Consider the following 19,016-nt stretch of genomic DNA (forward strand, 5'->3'; position numbering starts at 1 on the left):
CTCTTAAGAAGATAATATCTGAATTAAATGATATTATCTTCTCTTTATTAGGATAATATATTAATTAATGATATTATCTCTTTAAATAAAGATAATATCATATTAATTAAGGTATTTATCCAAATTAATTAATTAGCCAGATAAACTGGTTTAATTAATTAATTTAAGAGACATTCTTCTTTTCCATGTGGCGTGCCCTGATTAGAGACGAAAATATATACTCCCACAATATCTATCAATATGCTTCTTTGAGTTTCTTTTTGTTTTGAAAAACCACTTACATCTTATTGGTTTGCAGCCTTGTGATAATGATATAAGTTCCCAAACTCCATTCTTTTCCATGGAAATCAATTATGACTTCATAACACCCCACCAATTCTTACTTTTACCACTAATCATTGTCTGCTTAAAATTCATGGGATCTTCAATTCCATTTACATCATGCTCAGATTCTTGTAAGTAGACACCACAGTCGTCAGGTAGAGCACGTTTCTTAGGCCTTTGTGATCTTCTTAATTCCATGTTTAATTGAGTGTTGTTTCCTTTTTCTGTTTAGGCTGCAGTTTGAGTTTCTGGTGGAAAAACTTGATGTGCTTGAGTTTCTTCTTCAATCTCCATTAGACCTATTTCAATATATTCTTCTAAATAAGTTTGCTTGTTGCTCAAGTCAAAGCCAAGTAAGACTAGAATGCCATTATCTGTATGTGATTTCATTGAATTCTCCGTTTCTATCATAACTTCATCAAACTCAAAACCTTCTTATTCAATTCTCTCATCCTCAGATTCTATAAACACTGCTCTTTGAGTTTCTACAAATCTCGTAGTGTTTTTGGGGCAATAAAATATGTATCCTTTAGTTCTTTTCCATGGGATTGTATAACTTAGCCTCAGCCTTGCACCCCTATATTCTTAAATGTTTCAAACTTGGTTTCCTTTGGTTCCAAACTTCAGAAGGAATTGCGTTGACACTTTTGGTAGGTACTCTATTAAGTTTATAATTAGGTGTATTTAGTGTTTCTCCCCATAGAAAAATTGGTAGATTAGTGAAACACATCATGCTTCTAATCATATCCTTTAAAGTCCTATTTCTTCTCTCTACAATGCCATTTTGCTATGGAGTTCCTCGATTAGTGTACAGTGCAATGATTCCTTCTTGTTGTAGAAACCTTGCAAATGGACCAGGATTTCTCCATGTTTCATCAAACTTCCCATAGAACTGTCCTCCTCTGTTAGATCTTACACTTTGATCTTTAAGTCTAGTTGGTTCTCTACTTTAGCTTTATAGATTTTTCTTTGATTAGAAAAACATGTCCATACCTTGAATAATCCTCTGTAAAATTGAAGAAGTAGTTGAACCCTTTATGAGTTGGAGTTGGGAATGGTCCACAGATGTATGTATGGATTAACTCTAGTACACTTTGACTTCCCACATCACTTTTCTTTCTTAAGTTAGTTAATTTCCCCTTCACACATTTAATGCAAACCTCATTTGTGTTGTTATGATATAATGGTGCTAAGACTAATTCTTTGCACAAGGTATTGATTCCTTCCTTTGATATATGTTTGAGCCTTTTATGCCATAGTTGAATGAGCATTCTTTGCTTGGTTTAAATTGAACATAATTAATTTTCATAGTTTCTTTGCAATTCAATAAAAACATTCCATCAACAATACTTGATTTTCCAACTAATTCTTTATTTATGAAAATAGAACAACCAAAATCATCAAAGTTCAAAGTGAATTTTGACTTTACAAGCCTAGTAACTGAGATTAGGTTCTTCCTCATTGAAGGAACGTAAACCACATCTTCTAATTCCTAAATAAACCCAAAATTCAGTTCAATCCTAACTACTGCAATGAAATCTACTTGAACATTGTCTCCATTGCCCATGAACACCTTCACTTCATCCTTGTTTGGCAGGCTCTTCCTTATGAACCTCTGCAAATAATTAGTCACATGAATGGATGCACCACTGTCTAACCACCATGAATCATATGAGAAATCAACTAACTTAGATTTGAAACAAACCAAAACTTGAATACTTTAACCTTTAGCCTTTTGTTTATTTCTTGTAACTCCTACATTCCTTCTTCATATGTCCATTCTTCTTGTAGAAAAAATATTTCAATCCCACTGGTTTCAAAGCTTTTGAATTATTATTTTCCTTCTCTTTCTCTTTTCCAAAAACAACAGCTTTGTTCTTATTCTCTTATATTGTTTGGTTTGCACTATGTTCGCTACCTTTGTACCTTGTTCCCTTATATTGTTATGTTCCTGTTGAACACTTATATTGATGAGATCGTTGAGTGTCCAACACTCTTTCTGAGCAATGTAGGTGTTTCTAAGAGACTTAAATTCCTTAAGCAGTGAATTCAAAACAAAGTCTACCATCATGTCTTCATCTATATTCAAATCCATCTCTTGCATTTTTGACCCAATGCCGATCATATTCATGATGTGAGCTCTTACACATCCTTGTCTATCATATTTCATCTCAATTAGTTGGTTTAGTAGTATGCTTTTCAAAGCTTTCTTAGACTCTTTGAATCTTTCTGCAATGCTCTCATAATACTGCTTTGCATTTTCAGATTTGGGAATGCTTCCTTTCATAGATGATGACATAGACCTTTGCATAATCAGCATGGTCATGCAATTTGTCTTCTCCCACTTGGCATATTTGGCTTTGACTTCTGTAGAAGCATCTGCAGCTGGTTCTTGGGGTGGATCTTCTTTGAGAACAACATCATAGTCCAAAAACCCCAAGGATATTTGCATATCTTACTTCCAATTTTGATAGTTTGATACAATTAGAGTTTCCATGGATTGATAGTTTGAGGTATTCACTGTAAATTTATAACAAAAATAAATAATAAATAAATTGTTCCCATGGTTCTGTATCTAAACATTATCATCTCACACATGTGGGTTGTGAGTTGAACATATTCCAAAGCATTGAATTAGGGTTTGAATAGAATTCCTGCACAAGTAAACCTCTCATTTGTGGATTAAGAAGGTTTCTTTGTTAGTCTGTTCAATCCTTTCATTCACACTGTTCCATCACATCTGTTATCAATTTGTGTTCTTTCCATATGTAGATAGAAATAGCATAAAAGGCTACTAGTTGTGATGCAAATCTTGATCAATTTGTTGATTGACAATCACTCTTGTAACATTTAAGTAGTTGTGGCTTACTTAACTTATCAGACTGAAAATTTCCAATCTTTCATCAATAGCCTTCCAAGCATGATTGAGCATAGAATCTTGAAGCCCTTGATCATACCTTGTCACATAAGATATGCAATTGTTTTTAAGCTACATGCTTCATGACTAATGATCAAAATTAAAGATGAGCTTTATGCAGACTTGAAAAATTGAAAAAGTTAGATTAAAGAACAAGACCTAGTGCTCTGATACCACATGAAAGTTCTAGCATGCCTTTGAACCTCAACATTATCCTTGGTCTAACATGGTGAATAGAAATCTTCTTATCTACTCAGTTCCTTAGCTCTCTCTAGATGGGGTGAGATTTTCTGTTTGAGAGTGTTTAGTCGATAGGGAAGGGACATCTATTTATAAGCAATTACCCTAGTATCTTGTCCATCAAGAAACACTTTAGTAAACCTCATTGCATTAGGATAGGTTGTTTCAATTCATATGTAATTAGGAATCCTCATGGCTTCTGTGTTTCAATTTAAATACACTTAGAACAAGAGCTACAGCCATGTTAGAGTTGTATATCGTGATCAATGCAAATTCTTGAGTGCACATGTGATTAGAAGACCACAATCGTGGTTAAGACAAGATATTGTCTTACAACGACTACCACCAGGCTACCAATAGGCTCTTAACAATTGGCATCAGTGCTTGGTTTCTCATGTAAGTGGACCAATGAGGACGTTCTCCTGAGTACCCTTCCCTTACAAGCCAGGTTTTAAGGACAAGTTCTACCCATGAGTTCTTAACATATATTTGAATTTTTTTTTTCCTTTATTAGTATGCATTCAGGAATTTATCATGAATCCAAATTCTTATGGACAATGCTAGGGGATCCTAATTTTTTTCTTTTAAATTTATTTTTTTTAATCTAGGTGGCACTCACACATATTTGTTATTTTTTATGCAACTGTTTGAGATTGTTAACATAATAATTTGTTTGTCATTTGCCCAGATCAAAAAGCCCATTTGGTTGTAATATTAGATTTAGGATAGCATAAGTTTTGGCCATTGATTCCTTGATCAAGAATGTGGAAAGCTTCAAAGAGGTTGTTTTTTAAAGGATGAAGTTTATGAAAAGTTTGGAGTTAGCGATAACTTCATCTATATCATGCATTCATAAGTTTAAATTGACGATGATTTTAATTAGGCTAATATGCATAGGTTGGATTATAATTTTTGTTCCTCATACACGAATATGGAAACACTGTCTCCGTTCTTGATCAATCAACATAATTACATGATCGATCAAGTTTTATAGGTTATCTTTTTTATGGCGTGTTCACTTCATTAGGCTATAAATATTTTTCTGAAACATTTTTCGCTTAGAAGCTTGAGCAAAGATACTTACAATTGAAAAAGTCGAAGGCCTTGTAAGAGCTTAACCCTTTTACAATATGAGATTGAGTTTCTTTTTCCATCTCTTTTGATTTCAAATATGTACTTCTACTTCATGAGGATCATTTAGATGTTGGAAGATGAACTTTGAATATGTTTTTTTCCTCCCTTTTGAGTAGAGTTCATATAGATCTTACATGAATTTATCACGAATATTGCATCTAACTTGATTTGAGTTGCCGATATGAGTTATTGACTTCAAGGGTATTAATTTGACTTAATTTTTTCATTGTGTTCTTTGTGTCCATATTATTTTTCATAGTGGATCATCAGCTAGTGGATCATCGGCTAGCTTATACCCTCAATTTTACCCAATTGTGGGGTTTATACGTAATGATGTATTTTGTGTTGAGTGATACTGGCTTACTTGATGAGTTTATTTGGATTTAAGCCTTGATTCGAATTGAGTTGATTAGATGAATTGAGATATTGACTAAGTAATGCAAGTAGAACACAAATTTGATGACATTTGTCTACACACATGAGCTGTAATAAATTTAGTTAATTGAAATGGGACAAAATTCGTTCCATTGATAATCTGGCGAATTTTTTTACAAAATTTTTTTCAAAGTCCACATTCCAAAATATTGTGTATTGTAACTAGATGAATCGAATTTAAAAATGATTTGATTGAAGCATGCAGTTATCTAGAGCATCTAAAAGTATGCTATATATATAGTACGTATGTGCAATGTACTTTTCTTTCCTTCACTTAGGTTTTTATTCCACTTGGTTTTTCCTAACAAGATTTTTAACTAGATAGCATTAAGCGTGCCCAACGTGATATTGATGATCCAGACAAAGATTATACAAATTTTTCTTCACGTGTTTTGCCTTTATTCAGCTTAGTTTTGCTAGTAAGGTTCTAATTACAGTTGGGAATTTATAACTAAAAAAAGAAAAGTCCTAATCAGCTAAACCAATCATGTATGTTCGGTTTGGTGTATTTTTTATTTTTATTTTATTTTATAGAGTTTTGAAATTGAAAATTTTTTATTTTTTATATTTACCTTCATCCATGATATCTCATTTGAAGTCCCACTAAATATGTTAATGCTATCACGTCCTTCTGCATTCTCTCAACCTTCCTCCTCTCTCTATCTCCTCACCACTTGTCGTCATTCGTCGCGTCGTTAAAGACCTCACCACGATCTATGACAATCTCTCTTTATATCTCTTCCTCATTCCTCCCATCTTGTCAAATGTGCTCCAATTGTCCCAAATATCATCGAATATAGTTTTTTTTTTAATCAAATAGAAACTTCATTAGATTAACTTCAACGGTACAATCAAAGACATCTAAAATACCAATCCCAAGAGGGCAACAAACTAACATGCTAAAAGTAAAACTAATGCAGACAAAAATCGCACTAAAACTACGAGCCACATCACCACAATTAGCCATAAGCCCAAACAAAGCCCACAAACCCAACATAACCAAAACCCTAAATTAACCCATGAGCCTAAACGAACCCTACCACCACCACCTGAGTAAGCGTTGTTACGGCCACACCCACCACCGCATCTGTAACAGATCTGGGAAAAATATGATTTTCAATGATCTACCTGTGCATAAGAGCAAACAAATAAACGAAAACAATAACTTTGCTAAAGAACAATTAGGTGATTTGCAGCAACCTCCGTCAAAGACGATGTAGAATCAAATTTAAAGAACATGAGCGGCGTTAAGGAGCGGGTTTTGGGAGTAGGATTTGATTGAGAATATAGAGTAAAAGAGGTAATGGGGAACTTCAATCTAACCATGGCTTAGAAGAAACCACAACAAGAGGCTTTTTATTCAAAATGCCCTAATAGACTTATTCACTATCATAAAAGGAAAAGATGAGAAAAGAAGAGGGGGAGGAGGGGGAGGAGGGACAGTGACGCTTCTTCCTCCTCCCACCTTAATGGAATTTTCCTTTAGGACTCGCAGAGGGAGAGAGCGGCTGTTAATTGGCACACTCAATGTTGCCAAATTATCATCGAATATAGTTGAAACTCCTTTAGTCTTTGTCGAATCTCCTTTCATGTGCATCTCATTAGCACTACCACAACTGACCACAACCAATTCAATTTTGTAATGAAACGATCGTGGTTGGTAGAGCCTCCATTAGGTCAACATCAATCATGGAAGTTTCCTTGCCGACGTAGTTAGTTCGGTGGCCAATTTTAACCAACAAACAGACCAATTCAAACCATTCCTACCTATAACTTTAATGAGTCCACTTATGGTTAATTAGTGAGTCAACTCATTACTCTCGATACTAAGTCATATATCGATGTATTTATTGGAGATAATATTCTCTAAATAATATCTTCGTTGTTCTTGTTATTTAGCCACTCTAGTACTCGCCCCAACTACTAGTATGTTTATATATATATTTTCTCCTATGCAAACATCCGAATGTTATTATTGTGTGAACAGTATGTATTTTCTCCTACCCCTCTCTGCTTTCCTACATGTTTACAAGGGCGTTCGCACGAGTCGGAATAAGAGAAAAACTATATATATATATATATATATATACCAAATATTTTGAAGACTTGGTATGAGCAAAAATTACAACATGGAGTGTGTAGAGGGAGGAGTTTACATGAAAACTAAGAGTGTGTTTGGTTCATGGGAAATGAGGCTTGGGAATGGGAAATCTGATAAGTCTAGGCATGGAAAATGTTCGCCTCTCTCATGGAAAAATATGGGGGAAAATGAGACCCTCCACCCCGTGGGTTTCATTTTCCCTTTCCATCGGAAACTAGGCCCATCATTAAATGTACTTTTTTCACGACTATTTTTCATGACCATTATGTTCTCATTAACTATTTAGATTTACAATATAACATTAAATGCATTATTCTTTTATTTTATTTAGTTCATATTTCTAACATGGGTATAATTGAAAAATTAAACAAAGTTTGTTTTACATTCCTACACAAATCAAACATCGGTAAGGAAATAAAGTGATATTTCTTAGTTACTTTCCCAACATTACTAAATATTATAATATAAACAATGCTTTCATTTTCTATCCCTTGTAAATGATTTCCCTTACGGTGCGTTTGGATGAGGAAATTTAAAAGTACAAAGGATTTCATAAATGACAGAATTTAAAATGACGTAAATTAATGTTCTAGAATTTGTAAAGTTTCTTGTTTGAGTGATGTATTTAAAACACGGAATTTAACCTTTTTTATAAAGTTGTCTTTTTCAAAAACTCAATCTCTCTTGGGATTTTAGAAATGATGACTTTTAGATAGAATTTAAAGTTGGAATTTTTTCCCACTGGAATTTCTAAATTTATATATTTTTATTATCCAAACACAAGAATTGGTTCATGTCAATTTAGAAATTCTAAATTTTGTCAAAATCTCAAATTTATTTCCTTCATCCAAATACACTGTTAAATTATTTATTCGAATTAAACGAATCAAACGAAATTAAAAGTGAGCAAGACCTCGAAATTAGGGTTTGAACGTGCGGCTCTCCGGTGACCCGCAGGGCATGCAATCAATACATTCAAAAAACAAAAAAAAAACTTTAACCGGGCAGTGCCCTTGGCAGATTTACGAGGTGGGCCCTCCTTTTAACGCATTTTCTTAATTAAATTACAAACCACGAACCAAATTCATGTTTTTGTTTTGGAAGTATGTGAGTGAAAAATGCATGATTAGTGAGAGATAAGTAAGATTAACGTACTAGTTAGTGGGCCTCACGTGCTCGTGTTTATGTGTGTCTTCCTTTTGCTAAATTTAATTGTTCTTTTTTAATGAGCTTTGTCTTGTAATAATTGTCACGGGAGAGTAGGATGTGCAATTAAGAATGAATGGGTTTTCTTTCGGACCTAAACAAATGAGAATGGATGAACGTGGGCAATTGGGAAGATCGTAAAAAAAGGGAGACATAGGCGAATATTTTTGCTTGTTATTCTTGTAGAAAATTATAAACTCTACTTTGAAAATTATATATATAGAAACCTCAAACGCTAGCTCGTTAGTAAAAAAATATGAGGTTATCCAATCGTTTAAGCTCCTCATGATATCATCTCATAATTCGATTTGTTTATTTTTTGTGTCATTAGTCAAAGATCATCTTTACAAAAACTTAGTAAAAAAGATATACATCACATGTAATCCCCTTAAGAATAGCAGCTTTAAAAGCACGAAAACGAAACATATAAAATTTACTCTCGATTTAGCATCCGTGTTATATGTGTGAGTTTAGTGTATTATTGCTCTTCTCAATACGAAAAGTGCTTTAAAAAAAAAGAAAAAAAAAGAATGGCTTATAATTAATTAGCAAAACTCTCTTCAGCATTGTTTTAGTAATAAATATAGACACACGTAGTTTACAACCATACAGATCACAAACGTACATCGTACCATTGTACGTACGTATACACAATTCTAAGAATAAGATGCTTTCATCAGTTTATTTTATTTTTATTTATAAAATTGTGCACTTCGAAAGTTTCATATACATTTAAAAAGGGTCTTCATTCTTGATTACTACTATATCACCAATATTTTTTAATACCACAAACAAGAAATACAAGAAATTATTAATTCCTTTGTGCTCGTGGACTGAATTTTTTTTAAATATATTTTTTTTTGCCAGCTGCATATGGCACATAATGCCAGCATCTATAATTTATTGGGTCAAATGCTAATAGTTAACTCCTACGATCTGTCCGATTCCAAGTGTATCGAGTTGGCAAAACAGATATTTTCTATTTTCTTTGTGCCACTTGAATGTATGTGACCCTCGGCTTTCGGGTGTCGTTTTTATAAAACTAAAAACAAAGCAGCATGACACCCCATGCATGCATCCATTCCCAATTATTCCTATTCAAAAACAACAAAAAACCATAACTTTGAGATCAAAATTTGAAAAAGGGAAGGAACATTGAGATGGTTTCAAGTTTTAGCAATACCAATTTGCGACTAATAGCTACATTAGGATATCATTGCTTTGCTAACGGGATCTAGTCCAGTGAAAAGGAGTCTTAATTTACAAATCAGTGGTCTCAAGTTCGAACTCCCATGGGACCTTGATGTGTGTGTGAGATTCTGCCCTCCTCTTATAGTTTAAATGATTGCTTTGTTTAAAAATAAAAATAAAAGAATATCATTGTTTAGATTAGGAGTTTAATGTGATTAGGTCATTAACCATTTGGTTTAATGACACCTACTGATCATCGAGGAGGTCCTGAGTTCAAATCTCATGAAATTATATTCTTTACTTCTATTTTCTTGTAAATATAATCTTCATAGTCAAAATTAGTCCAATTCAAATTTTCGTTTTCACTTTCTTTGTAATAAATCTTAAACCTAACCCTAAACCGACCGTCATTTTGGCGATATATAGAGTATAAACACTAGAAAATATACATAAGTAAAAGATGATTTTTTTTTTTTTTTACCAAATAAAAATTAATTATAGTATTTTCTTTTGGAAGAAGGTGATAAATATCATGTGACAATTGTAGATAACATTTCGTACATTTATTCTGGCTAGTAAAAATTGGGTAGGCCATGTTAGCTTGGTAAATTCACCCTAGAGCAAATGCATTCGCAATTTCTCATTTGAGCTCTTTTGTGTTTTGGCACACTCATATAAGTTTGTCTTATGCACCATCAAGGAAAAGTCCAATTCGGAAACATGATGGGCTCCAAATTTGTACAGAAAGGCCATTGGATTGACCACTTTTGAGAGAAAATGGAAACTGTAAAGGTGTAATAATGCACTCCAATCTGAATAGAATCAGTGATATTTGGCAGGCATACAAACATGAAGGTACGGTGGAACATAATTGCATCATGGTTTCTGCAAGATACCATAGGAAAGCTCCTCTTCATGATTGCAATCTATTGCACCCCTTGCTGTTCTCAGCCATGGACATAACATCAAGTGAAGGCTTGGTTACAGTGGCTTGTTAGGAAAATGAAGTCTGAATCAATCTAGTTTTCAATCAGTGGGTTCTATTTGTACCATCGATGAAAGTCCAATGTTCGGAGGGGGCATGAGACAGTTGGTTATTGATTAGGGGTGGGTGCGATCTGAACTGGATCAATTTTACTTTATAGTCCCGGTCTAACTAATTATAAAATAGTATGATTCAGTTTGGTTTTGACAAAAATTATTGAGGAAATTGAAATAAACCAATTGAACGGTTGGGTGTAAGTAAAATCTTTTTTCTATTGCATTTTTTTCGACTTTGTTAGCTAAGTAAAACAAAAAAAATTGTAACTTGCTACGTATGTATTATTTTCTAGCAAATCAAACCATCCTTAAATTCAACATGTCATCAAACTTTAAAATCCAATAACTAATATAGTTACAATTCAAAGATCGATAGTTTCAAAGTTCCATCAAACTTCAAATTCAATATCCTTACCCATTTATTATCCAATAAGAGAACTGTGTGTGTAAAATAAAATAAAATATAAAATAAATATACAAAACCTCAAAAATCGTAACCAAACCAAACCATAAAGGTCCTGTTGGATTTTAAAACATTTGACTTTTATCTTGGTTAAAACCAAACAAAACTAGCCATGATGGTTTAGATCGGCTGAATTGATCTCCACCCCTATTATTAGTGGTCGGTTGATGTTATGAACTTAAGGATTGAAAGTTCGACCTAAAAACCTAGAGCGATCAACTAGTTATTGATATGGTATCTTTTTTTCTTCGTTTTATTGATATAGGTCTCAAGTTCGAATATCCCTCGGTCAAATTAAAAATAAAATAGGTAATTTCAATTTAATACCCTGAACTCTCACCTTTAAGGCATTTTTGCCCCTACAGTCTCCATTTCAGCAATCATGTACCCTAATCATTTTCATTTTTCTTTTGGCAATATGGTTCCGGCGTTAACTTCACCGTCAAATTTTTCTTTAATTTTCTACATGGTAGGCATAGGTCCCACCTATTCGCTTCTTTTGATGTCAGTTGAAGGGTATTTTCAAGCAAATGATATCTTTCGCAAGTACTATTGTTAAAAAACTATGACACATTTTCTACAGGTTTGGGCGTAAAGACACCTATTGCCTGAAAAATACCTTTCATCTGACCCAGGCCCACCACATAGGAAATTAAAGGACATTTTGATAATGAAGTTTACGCCGGAACTAAATTGTAAAAAATTAAAATGATTAGTGTAAATGACTGTTAAAATTGAGAGTGCATGGGCAAACATGCCTTAATATTAGGGTTCATTTAAAACCATCTAAAACATGACACCACATATTTTTCCCCACACTTCTCTTCTTCTCCATCTTAGCATTTGGACAGCTAAACTCTTTTATCTCTCAAAACCAAGCCCAATAGAACCTCTTCTCCTTTCAATCACTGTTCTTCTCCAAACTTATAATTTTTTCATTTTTCTCATCTTTCAATACAAAAATTCCCTAAAATATTTGAAGCTCCTTGTAAAAACTTGTTTTCTCCAATTTCCCTCCTCAAAAGTAGCCACACGAATCATATTGGGGCTTATATCAGCAAGCAAGGCAATCAAAAAAAAAAAAAAAAAAAATTGGGTGGTCATGAATCAAAGATTTCATTTTAAAAAGACAGAGACTGTAGATAGGCTAACCTTGTCAACCCCTGGTTGAGAAGGCAATCAGAGTTTTTTTTTGGTTTTAGATATTGGATTCATTTTATAAATAAATTAAAATAAAACAAAAATCAGACGGCATGAAATACTATGTTTCTTAGGAAAAAAATTTAAAACACCGAAGCTGCAAAATTAAGTATTTTAATAAGAGTGATTCCCTTACTTAGTATTATTATTTGATTTAGGATCAATATCAAAGAATTATGTTGAACGTTTTTGTATCATTAGTTAGATTTAGGATATATCAAAAAGAACAATATTGTCTAAATTGTACAGTTAAAAATTTTGAGAATCAAAGTATGGAAAAAAAGGGATCATAGGGAGATCGATGAATGTTGTTTTTGTTTGGCGAGATAGAGTGTATTAGAGTGTATTAGAGTGTATTAGAGTGTCTCATGGGTATTTTGGATAGTTAAATAGAGTGTATTTAGTTAATTTTATATTTTGATTTAAATATTAAGGTGCACTTAGATCATAAGGTGTACTCAATTAATTTTAGTCCTCAATTGAAATTAACCCAAAATAAAAAATGTAGAGTGATGTTTTGCAAATAAATCATTCTTTTAGTATTGTAAGGTTGAAGGCCCAAGTTCAAGACGCAAGCAGCTCGCGCAGGATTGGCTCTTCAGGCCTAACACACTTGTTCAATATAGGCTGGGCAGGGGACATAATATTAGTTGGGGCCACTACGCTATTCATTCCAAGCCCATGGACCACTTCAGAGAGAAGAAATACTAAATCAGCCCTATCATAATATCGTTGACAAATATGATATTATGAGATTTCTGAACTGTAGTTATTTTTAGAGGGTGTATTCAATTTAGATTTTAAATAATTTTAAAAGAGTTATAAAGTTGATGGTGTTTAATTGAATTTAATTGAGTTTGACTGAATTCTACAAACTCCATATATATTTTGACTAAATTCGTGTATAGATTTTAACTGAGTTTGTTATAATTTTATTATTAATTTTAATGGAGTTTATAGCGATGGCGAGCGGCGGTGATGGCGATGGCAGTGATGATGGTGGTTTGTGGCGAAGGTAGTGGTGGAGGAGGTAGGAGTTGTATGTTGTGTTGTGGGAATGAGTTGTGAGTTGTCATTATGTAGTTTATGTTTTATAGTGAGGTGTTGAGGTGGCGGTTGCAGTGATGGTGGTGGGGCTGATAGTAGGGGTGGTAGTGGTGGTGGAGTTGGGGGTAAGGGTGGTGGTGGAGGAGGCAGTGATGGTCATGGTGGTGGCGGCTGCAGTGGTGGTGGTGTTGGTTTGGGGGGTGGGGGGGGGTTGGGGTTGGCAACGGTGGTGATGGTGGTGGCGGCGGAGGCAACAGCGATGGTGATAGTCATGATAAGATGGTAGTAGTAGAAGTAGTGAAATCATATTTTGAGAATAAAAATAATATATCTATCAAAATCTACAGGGGGAAGCAAAAATTTGTCGTGGCCTAAAATTAGTCTATTATCAAATGAAATCTACTACTTTTTGTATTTCCTTTAAAATCAATGAGTTTTTTTTAATACACCCAAACTTTTATGAAGTCTTTTAAAGTCGTGATTGAATACATCCAAATTTGAATGTAGTTTAAAAAGTCAGAATTAAATACACCCAGAATTGAATAAACTGCCATAAAATTGTGATTGAATACACATAAACTTTTAAACTTCTTTAAAATCTTTTAAAAACGAAATTGAATACACCCATAAGCTACCATTGATTACTTCATCCCATCATGTCCCTCTAATTAGCTAGAAAAGAAATCTTAATCCCAAGGAAAGGAGAGCAGAAATCAAAATCCATGATTGATTTAGAAAACTACAATAGAAAAAGTGAAAGCTATGCAAAAGTTGGTAATAAAAATGGTTGGAATAATTGCTTTATTCATTAGGCATTTTATATATTAGCGAAAGCATGAGGCGAGGCTGATCAACAAAAAGGGGCAATCAAGCCCATGCATCATGCTTATTATCCTATATATCCATCCAAACACTGCCAAAGACATGCATACACAACCACAGTGCAGCCAAAGGATACAGAAATATAATATACAGAATGGTCTACCAGAAGAAGTTATTTAGGTGAGATGAAGCTTGCTGTGAATCTTGATCAAGATCGTGCGACGGAGAATGCACGTGCCGGCCTTCGTAGGTTGTGATCACCATCCTCGGGTCCTCGGCTAATCGCTCCACTCTTTTCTTTACCCGGCAGTTGTCCATGGTGCAACGATAATAGCTCCTGCATTTGCATGTACATATGCATGCATGCACCAAAAAGTAATTCAAGAAACTTTGAAGCAGCTTGATAAACCTAACTAAATAAAACATGGTCATGTAGAACTAAGCAAATGCAAGCACACAAATATCTCATCTCATCACTTCAGAAAAGCATTGTGAACAGAAAGATCTCGGAAAGATCTTCGACAGAGCCTTATAGCTAGCTAGAATGTTAGGTCTCTAAACTTTGATGAGAGCTTAGTTGCCTTTTGGGACAATGAAATCATAAGAGGACTAGTTGTGGGACCTACATTTAACCCTGAAATTCCAAGCCCAAAATACTATTTCTGCTTTACTTTAGCCAAACAATTTAATTAAACACAATAAGCACTCACCTGAAAACTGCACATGTTTTCTTATGATGCAATTTGTTGACTAACCGATCCAAGTCTTGGTCTTTTCTGGTTACAAGATGTCTGGCTTTCCGATAATTTTATAATACATTTACAGGTAAATGTGTTTTTTTTTTGCCGAACTCATATTGTCGTACAACTATTTTATATTATCAGACTATGAATTTAAGTAACCTAATTAATGATGACAGTATGAATATAAGCGTTTTATATTGCCAAACAATCGACAGGGAGTACATGACATATAACCACTAAATCAAATATCATCCAACGATCTAAGTCAAGGATCATGCATCTAAAGAATTCCAATTCTTGCATGGATATTCTCTTTACCAGTAATGAGATACTCCTCCTTCTTACGAATTACAGTTTGACACATATGCAAAAATAATTCATCAAAAACAAAAAAAGAAAAACTTCTGCACACATGTCACACTGCTATTAACAGGAATGTAGGAGCTCTTACTTACCTGGTAAGGAGGGAAGTATTTTCCTTCTTCCATAAGCGCTAATTAGTGCATAAAACTTTGGTCTCTTCACTCATTATATCCTATTTCAATATTCTAGGTTGAATGCTCAAAGCTTATATAACTCAACTGTATATCAGATATTGTATCAGAGGAGACAATTCATTCACATGTCTTGATCAGTAGCACACAGGCTCCACATAAGTTAACAAACCCAGCTCTAAAAAAGGTTTATAAACTCAGAAAAAGTTAAATTAAATCTTAGTCAAGTTCAGGTTGGAGTGGGGGAGGATTTCCATTTCATGCAAGATATTCTACTCTAATTATAAGTCCAACTTTTGACTATTTTGTATATAGCTTTGAACACCATAATTATTAACTCTTGGAAAACACATGACACCAGTAAATTCAACAAATGAGGCATATGATTATGCAGGATATATATACGCTCACATTCAAAGTTAAAATCATTTCTGTGGAATTTTGCTGCACTTAATTTCAACTCCTGTGGTGACTCACACCCGGATAGATATATACATATGGCAAGCTCCAAACATGTTAATTAAGTCAGCAGATTAATCTAAATTTAAATAATATTCCACGTAATTAATCAATAGTACTTGGTTGACAATGACCCTTAGATGTACGACATCAGAAATTTTTCAAAATGCACACCGTATGTAACTTAAAAAGTCACAAACCACCATGGTAGGCCAACATCCACAACGCAGTTTCATGATCCGAACTGTCTTCTAATCAAAGTGAATTCAATAGAACTTATTTGATAAATTTTTGTAGGGGATGATGACCTTCCTTGGAGGAAGGAAAGACCTAAAAATGAACATTTGGATTATGAAAACACATTGTGATCAGGTGGCACCCAAACTAGTGATTTGTGCTGTAATAAGTTATTGGTGTGCATTTGAAAATTCCTATATCTGACATATAAACATGAAGGTAACTTGTAGAAATAGTAGCAATAAATACCCAACCCATGCATGATGCACCCCTTCCAAAACCATGCAAGTAATAATGTGCCTGTGCTTTCCTAATTTTGGTATAACCTAGTTTTGCAACCAATAATTATAATCAAATTACCCTAATTCTTATGATTAAACATGGCCAATGAAATGGATTGAAGCTCCACCACATGTACAGTACTTCTCCTATTCTGGTGATGATTCTTGTCCTAGTACTGGCAGCTTTCTTCTTCTTTTTCATGGAATCCAATCTTAGGGACGTACATTAAATCAATATTCCAAGAAAAAGTGATTTTAGGGTACTCATTTCCGGCAATATCATCCGCCCCGTAATAATTTCGCTTCGGCATCTATGGGATTAAGAAATTTTTTGTTTCCTTTTATAAAGCATTATAATTGATCAATCTTTGCACAGTATGTTGGTGTTTCGTGATCTTTATATTATGAATTTTATCTCCAAAAGTACTAATAATTAGTTCTTTTTGGAAATGGCATTTGCAAAAGGCTCTAAAATATTACAAGTGCATTAATAGTTAACCATCTTCTTTTTTCTTTTTGGTCGGAAATATTATCACTGTACTTATCAATATTGTAAATTATTCAGACCCATCTACCCGTCAAATCTCCAGCGCCAAGCCTGTAAAAGCCTAATGATAATAATGATAACAATGACAATAATGAGAGAGAGAGAGAGAGAGAGAGAGAGAGAGAGAGAGAGAGAGAGAGGAACACATCATGTGTATGGGGTACAACTAGAAGCTAAAATCCAATTTGACATGCAATAAACTTTTGCTGAAGATGTGATTAAAGCAAAAGAATTGAAGAAAAAGAGAAAAGAAAAGGAGAGACCAGTGTAGAAAATGTGAATTGTCTAATTAGTATACCTGGGATGCTGTGTGTTCTTTACCACTTTCTGTCCGTACTTCCTCCACTTGTATCCATCATCAAGCACATCAACCTCACTCATGGTTTTGAAGCAAAACCTAGGCTCCCTCACCTTCCTCCTAATTGCCTTCATCTTCTTCATCTTCATTGCTGAAACTCCCATATGGTGATGATGGCGATCATCTCCACCGTTTGATCTCTTGCTGCTTAGGCACTCATGATCATCGCTCACCTCTCCCCATGCCCTAGACCATATGTACCAAAACATGTTTATGCTTTTAATATTCTTAGTTTTACATGAGTAATTGTATTGCATGCAAGAGAATTCAATTAAAAAAGGAGAACAAGATTCAAGACTACATATATAATCACTAGATGTGGAAATTAAGTGTGATATTAATTATATTATTTTACCAGAGATTTGCAGTGGATCTTTGCAAGGAAAGGAGTTGGGATCCTCCAAAATCAGAACTAGTAGTGATGCTATGATCTTCTCTATGCTTTAGAGGAGTGAGTGATGGGAGTAGGGTTTCAGAGAGATTGGTGCTTGAAGGTATGCTAGAAGAACCGAAGGCTTTGAGAGATCCCAATGAAGAAAAGTTCAAGTTTGGTGGGATTGAAAAGAAACCCATCTGTGCATTAGAACCCTCTTCATTCTCAAACAAGCCCTGCTGCTGGTTGAGCATGGCCTGGGACGTCGTAGATGCCATCTCTCTCACTCTCTCACTCTCTCTCTCCCTCTCTCTCTCTCTTCTTGAAGGGTGTAGAAAATCGATGAGAGAATAATCCAAGGAAATCTATCTAGGAACGAGTATTAGCAGAGTCTAGATTAAAAGCACACCAAGAGGCTCTCTCTCAAACTTCAAGGATATATAGATTGAAAAAGAGAATTATATACCAAGATTTGAAAGTAACCAAATACCTATAAATTTAAACATGACTACCACTTTCCCTTGTTGCGTTTCCTCTCTCTTTCTCTCTCTCCCCCTCTTTTTGTGTGTGTCTAAAACACCCTTTCAAATTTAAGGATGAAAAATTCAGAATATAAAACAATAAAGGAGAAAAAAGTGTGATATTATAATACTAAGACAAAGACTTTAACATTTTCAACTGAAGCTGGTGGTTTGGATTTTGGAGTAATATGTGGAGTGGCGAAAACCATGTTGCCATTTGACCTCAAAAGTATGGGATATATGTACATGTCTCACAAGAAGTACTTGTTAGTGGGATTTCACTGTTGTTTTTGTGTGAAGGTCAACAATAGAGGACAAGTAAATATGAAATATAGCTGGTTTATTTGCGTGCTTAATTATAAAAAAGTTGTCATTTTTTAGATATGAGTTTACTCAAGTTGGCTCGAATGGATGTACACCCAAATTTGAATTCCCCTCTCTGCAATGTAAATTAGATTAAAATAAAATATCGCTTGTATAAAAAAAGAAGTTGTGTTTATGATAAAGTTGCATGAAAAGTTTGTCCAACCTCTATTGCCGTGGATGGCTACATTGGGTTGGGTGGGAGAAGGAGGGAGGGGGGGACTGAATAAAAGTTAACATAGATGAGTACACAATAATAGAACAAAGATCTGAAATATAAGTGTGCATACAAGTGAAAATAATTATATCATTCACTGCAAAAGCTTTCAAAAAGAAAAAGCTTACTGAGAAGGTCATTATAATTCATGTATCTATCAATTTCTAGGTTTCTTTTGGACAATTTTTTCTAGGGTTTCTTTTGGGACACCAAAAAGAAAATATTTAGAGGGCAATGATGATGAATCTTGGGTGCAAATCTACCCCCTCTGCATCGGCGGTGAAGATATCATTATGATTTGT

The 19,016-nt window shown here is 34.1% G+C and overlaps 1 protein-coding gene across 1 annotated transcript; it reads right to left on the minus strand.

The window, feature by feature from the left end:
* LOC18775263 (probable WRKY transcription factor 13) lies at window positions 14,071-18,174 on the minus strand. Its single transcript, XM_007208140.2, has 3 exons — window positions 17,596-18,174; window positions 17,181-17,426; window positions 14,071-14,458 (listed from the first exon to the last, which is right to left on the minus strand). The coding sequence occupies exons 1-3, from the start codon at window positions 17,889-17,891 to the stop codon at window positions 14,281-14,283; spliced, it is 720 nt and encodes a 239-aa protein (XP_007208202.2). The 5' UTR covers window positions 17,892-18,174; the 3' UTR covers window positions 14,071-14,280.

This window comes from Prunus persica, chromosome G6 (genome assembly GCF_000346465.2).
Source record: "Prunus persica cultivar Lovell chromosome G6, Prunus_persica_NCBIv2, whole genome shotgun sequence".
NCBI classification, from domain to species: domain Eukaryota; kingdom Viridiplantae; phylum Streptophyta; class Magnoliopsida; order Rosales; family Rosaceae; genus Prunus; species Prunus persica.